General features: G+C 37.0%; 1 protein-coding gene across 1 annotated transcript; it reads left to right on the top strand.

Annotated features, from left to right (window-relative positions):
- Nucleotides 1-543: 543 nt before the first annotated feature.
- LOC131328393 (protein FAR1-RELATED SEQUENCE 5-like) lies at nt 544-2093 on the top strand. Its single transcript, XM_058361339.1, has 3 exons — nt 544-1526; nt 1811-1887; nt 2053-2093. The coding sequence occupies exons 1-3, from the start codon at nt 544-546 to the stop codon at nt 2091-2093; spliced, it is 1101 nt and encodes a 366-aa protein (XP_058217322.1).
- Nucleotides 2094-6000: the final 3907 nt, after the last annotated feature.

The raw sequence follows: 6000 nt of genomic DNA, 5'->3' as shown, positions 1-6000 counted from the left end.
GGCTTGATGACTCTTGCCTTAGTGACGTAAAGAGTATTGCCTTAGTGGCATTATGAATATTACGTAATGGAACATTATTGTGGGGCTGAATATTCTTGTTTAAATTGTTTGATAGCACTTGTCTTTATTGCTTCTCTTATTACGGATAAGAACATTCACTGAGCAAGTTGATAGCTCACACCCCCACAATGTTTTCTTTTCAGGTGCGTGATGGCATGCGGGTCCACTGCAGAGTCTAGACAAGAGTTATTGATATAGTAGTCTAGTTTTTTTTACTCTTTTAGTTATGTGCCTATTTTTGGAGCTTGTATATGTTATAAATACCTATGGGCACGTCTTGTATGACAGTTATTTTTGTATATATGCAAGTTAAGTTTTTTTTTTTTATGAGTTGGACACTTGGCTAGTGTTTTTATTTACTGTTTGAGCAGGGCCAAGGTGTGGGTCCATCCCATTTGGAAAATAATTTAGCGTGGTGTTTTCCGGGATGGGGTGTGACATGCAGGCCCTCCCAAAATGATCATAACCGATCAGGATCTTGCAATGGCAAAAGCAATTGCTAGTGCTCTTCCGAATACGCTTCACAGGTATTGCATGTGGCACATCACAAATAAGTTTTCCAAAAGATTAAGTGCATTAGCCTACAAAGAACATTATGACGAATTCAAGAATTGTATATGGAATTCCGAGACTCCTGAACAGTTCGAGGCTGGATGGGTAGAGGTTGTAAAGAAATTTAACTTATCTGGCAATGATTGGTTACAAAACTTATACGAAATTCGTGAGAGATGGATTCCCACATACGTGAAACACATTTTTTCTGCTCACATGACTAGTAGTCAAAGAGCCAAAATTACTCATTCATTCTTCAAAAGGTATGTGTGTAAAGAAAATTCATTGTTGGACTTTGTGACACAGTTTGAAAGGGCACTTGCACATCTACGGCATAATGAGTTGGATAAGGATCATAAAGATGTCAATGAGAGGCCAAACTTGAAAACTATGTACCCCATGGAGTCGACGATGAGTGAATTGTATACAATTGAGATATTTTACATGTTTCAAGAAGAGCTGTTTCAAAATACTGCTTATAAGGAGATGGCAACAAATGAGGACGAACATTGGGTTGTGTACGCCGTTCATAGGATAAAGGGGAGTGGTTCGAGGGTTCGTGAGGTTGTGGTAGATAAGTTGTCAAACCATGTCAGTTGTAGTTGCAAGATGTTTGATTGTGCCGGAATTCCTTGTTGGCACATGTTGGCTTACTTTTGTAGAATGCAAATGGAAGATTTGCCTAATGAATACATCTTGCGGAAGTGGACAAAATCAACGAAGGCGATGCGAGTTAAAGATGACTTGGGTTCGGGCATGAAAGAAATATGTGACACGCCTTTGTTAGAGCGGCGAAATAGACTCTTCCAACTTGCTTCTATTTTAATTGATGAGGCCATGATAACTGAGGACGGAATAGAATTTGTGGAAGAACTTTTGAGTTCGGGTCATAAGCAGCTGTGTGACATGAAAAAGTAAGCCAAGATGGTGAAGGGAGTGCTATCCAAGTGCCGAATATTCGTGACCATGGTTTGAAAGAACCGCTTCAAGTGAGAGCAAAAGGTTGTGGTAAACGACTCAAGGGAGGGAAAGAGAAGGCTGCCAAGAAGGCTAGGCATTGTCACGATTGTGGATTAACAGGGCAATCGCAGGACAAAAGGAATTGTCCAAAACTTCTCAACACATATGTGTTTAATATTTGTAATGTAAATATAATTATTTCATTGTTTGCATTTTAATTCTCTCTCTTTTTTGTTAGCTCTTCACAAAATGCTAGGTTGAATGACGAAGACGAAGACAACGACGATGGCATTGACTATGCCGATGCCGATGATTGTAAGTGTTTATTATAAAAAGATTCTAATATAACTTGCACCGTTCTTCTATTGATAATATTATCTATTCGGCTTGCAGGACGGATTGGTAATATTGTCTATTCGGCTTGCATAATGGATTGGTGTAACAGTTTGAAATTGCTATTTGGAACTGTTGTTGTCACAGTTGGGACGACTACTGATGTTTCAAATGGAGCCCAACTCTAAGTGAAATTAGTGCATTGATATGGATTTGTAAAACTGCATTCTGTGTATCCTTGTTGTGTCCTAGTTAGTATTGGGCACATAATGAGAAGAGAAATGTTTTGATTTCTTGGACTAGGAGTAATGCATGGCTATCTGAATTCTGTAATGCAGGTGTTCAAAAAGCAAATGGGTATATTCAATTTCCTTTTCTTTTTTTTTGCTTTCGAATTGAGTTCACTGTGAATATGGACAAAAGGTTACTCCAGATTGATGATGTAACTTAATGATTTGAAGTTCTTGTTAGCTTCATTTTCTGGTTAAGGTTGTGCCTCTAAAATTAAACAAAACAACACCATGTTTAGAAGAATGTATAAAAATTGCAGGATTGGATTAAACAAAACATTTCTATGAGTATCCACCTATGGAACATAGCCGACCAAAAACTGGATAAGAAGTGCTAAAACATACGCTAACCATACACATAAATATCACATTTTGTTCTATAGAAGCCGAGGCAAAGTTGTGACATCCCTTTCATACACAAAAGCGGCATTCACCATGCCATTTCGGGAGTCAAAACAACCCAAAACACCAGTAATTAGTCTTAAACCAACACCTCCCACAACCTACTAGTATTACATTATATCAATTACTAAACTAACTGCCAAACGTATCTCGCTCCAAGCTAGAAATTTTGTTAAACATAACTATTACATAAACCAACTAAAAGAAAATATACACGATGACCAACAAAATTAAAATTCCTATTACAGCTCTAACTAAGAGCACTGCAATGTACACGCAATGTTATGTCAGCTTGTAAGAAGTTTGGTCATCCATGTTTGCTTGCATGGGTAAGAGCAAAGGTGGATAATCGGTCGGCAGTTGAGCAAGTTAAGGAGACAACAATTGCACATTGGAATGAGCTTCAACATACACAGTCTAAGCATTATTTGCCTCTTCCAATGAGGGATACTTTTAAACACGGCCCCAGAGAAGCGAGTTACTTGTTCGCTACAAGCTATCCAACTATCATAGATTCCGGGGATTTTCCCAACAAAAACAACATAATAGAACCTCTTTTCTATCATTCCTAGAAAAAAATCAACTTGGTATGCAAATAAATAGAAAACAGGATTTTAGTACTTAACATGCATGCAAAAAATGAACAAAATTTCCTCGATTCATCTACAAACTCTAAAATCCAGTAAAATCCTCTTCAACTCGTTTTGAATAAAATCACTACAAAGGAGAAAACTAAATAGACTAAATCCTACGAGATCAAAATCAAAGAACAAACTAGGCAACCATGGCAAGCCAGCTACATAGATAATTATGCAATTGACACTACAAAAACTACAGACTTGGCTAACTAGCACAATCAGTGAGAAATTAGTACTATAAAAAGAAAAAAAAACCAGCAATGTCAATTAAAGAAAGAATAAAAACAAGCATCGACCGCGACCTCTTTGTGCAACTCTCGCTCCATGACAAAATCCACAAATTGATTTTCAATCTGATTTCCCTATTAACCCTAATTTCAAAAAATAACATAAATCAGAAAATTCTTTGGCTCAAAACTTATTCAACACAATAAAATACAACACATACACAGAAAAAAAAAACAAAAAATCCCAGAACATAGCCTAATTAGTTTAGAAGAGCAACATTTGGGTTTTTTTTATTTTGTCACATTTAGGCATGCAGCTTGGAAAATTCTTTGCTCAAAACAGATGAACTAAAACGAACTCCGTTGATTATCCAATTGAATACACAATTAGCAGTAAATAAACCGAGAGAGAGAGAGAGAGAGAGAGAGAGAGAGAGAGAGAGAGAGAGAGAGAGAGAGAGAGAGAGAGAGAGAAACATTTGAGCAGAATCAAATTTTCAAAAAAACAAAAACTCTAAACACAAAACCAGATTTTCTAAAACAAAAAAACCTTAAAAATTGGGGGTTGAACAGATTGACCAAGAAAGAGAGAAAGAGAGAGATACCTCAACGAAGGTCAAGTCTTTGTCGTCCTTGTTCGTCGTGGTGTGGGTCTTCGTCGTTCCAAACAAAACCCTAGGAAAGACCAGTTTCAAAGAGCTAGAGAGAGTAAGCAGGAGACGACGAGAGTGAGATAAGGGCCGTCGTTCAGTCGGATCTATTATGACCAAGTAGGATAAAATTATCAGAAAAATAAGATCTTTGCACCGGTTCAACCAGATTGAAAATTGAAACACTTAATTTTTTAATCATTTAAATAGTGACGGGGTTTACTGTTTTTATATTACTAAAAAATATAGTTAAAAAAATTAAGTGTTCCAATTTTCAATTCATTTGAGCCGGTATGAAGATCTAATTTTTCTGATCATTTTATCCTAAATGGTCATAATGAATTTTTGACTCTAAGGGCTTTCAATGGGCACCCTAAGAGAATCATGCAACTAACTGAAGAATGTTAGGATGCTCGTTGAAAGACCTTAGAAACAAAAATTCATTATGACCAAGTAGGATAAAATGATCAGAAAACTAAGATCTTCGTACCGATTTAAACGGATTGAAAATTGAAACACTTAATTTTTTAACTATATTTTTTTAATAATATGTTAAAAAGTTTACGCATGTGTGCACGTGTGCGTGGGTGGGTGCATGAGCCGGCTGCCGGATGTGCCAGGTAGGACAAACATGCCACGTATCCGTACCCATGTTCAAATCTAGATCCATATCCACGTATTCTGTATTTTTCAACTTGAGGTGTTCGACACATAGATTCAAACCCGCACCCGATTTCCGTACCTGAGTCTGAGCAACATAGACGATATGCAATGCACCGTGGAATTCATAACATTTTGGATTTGTGTTCTGAATTGAATTTTTTGTACAAAAGTTAGGAATTCAATTTGAATTTTATTCAAAATATTGTGAATCAAGGATGCATATCGTACACACCTAAATGGGTTTCTCAGAAACAAACGAGTATATTACAAATATGCTAATGCAGCCATCTAACTATTTGGGTGCGTATGATATGCAATGGACTGTTGAATTCATAGCATTTTGGATTTGTGTTCTGAATTTTTTGTACAAAAGTTATGAACTCCAAGATTAACGTTATGAATTAATCCTACTATTTTTTTTTTTTTCAAAATGTAATGAAACCCAAAATGGGTTTCCCAAACAAACAAGTATTACAAATATGCAACCATCTAAACACAAGATATAATGCAACGGAACCAAGTTAAAATTACTGGTTACAATGAGCTAAGCCTCCGCAAAGATGCACTTGTTGTAACTGTCCGAATTTTTAAGTAACAAATTTTTATTTGCAAATATAATTTTTGTTTTGTTAAGTTCATTTAATGCAAAAAAAAATATATATTTATGTTGTCACACAAAATTTTATTCCGTAATCGTTTGTATACGGGTGTATCGAGCGAGTGATTTTTTAGTGTGTGTTTAGTGAGTGCGTGTTGCACCGGATCGGACCAAACCCTTTCCCATCCTTCATTTGTTTCGGCTGACGGCCGGAGTACCAAAATCCCACATTTCCTCCTTAATTCCCTCCCAATGAGACAGCTCAGTGTTGTCCTAGAGTTTATATCCTTCATATATAAACTCTAATCCAATCCAAACGGAAATTCTAGGACCACACCCATTTGCACACCCATATACACACCTACACATACAAATGTGAAGAAATTCTAGGACCACACCCACTTGCACACCCATATACACACCCACACACACAAGTGTGGGCTCCACACTTGTGTGTGTGGGTGTATATATGGGTGTGCAAGTGGGTGTGGAGGTAGCACAACTCTAATCCAAAACCCATTAAAATAATTCCCCTCAAGTTTATATCCTTCTTGTTCCCAGCAAGCACACACGATAGAGAGAGAGAAAGGGGCCGGAGCCAACCCACCACCGATCGGCCATAACCAC

Source organism: Rhododendron vialii, chromosome 6a (genome assembly GCF_030253575.1).
Source record: "Rhododendron vialii isolate Sample 1 chromosome 6a, ASM3025357v1".
Taxonomy (NCBI): domain Eukaryota; kingdom Viridiplantae; phylum Streptophyta; class Magnoliopsida; order Ericales; family Ericaceae; genus Rhododendron; species Rhododendron vialii.
Note: the sequence above shows the minus strand (reverse complement) of the source record. Positions and strands in the feature narration are given on the sequence as shown.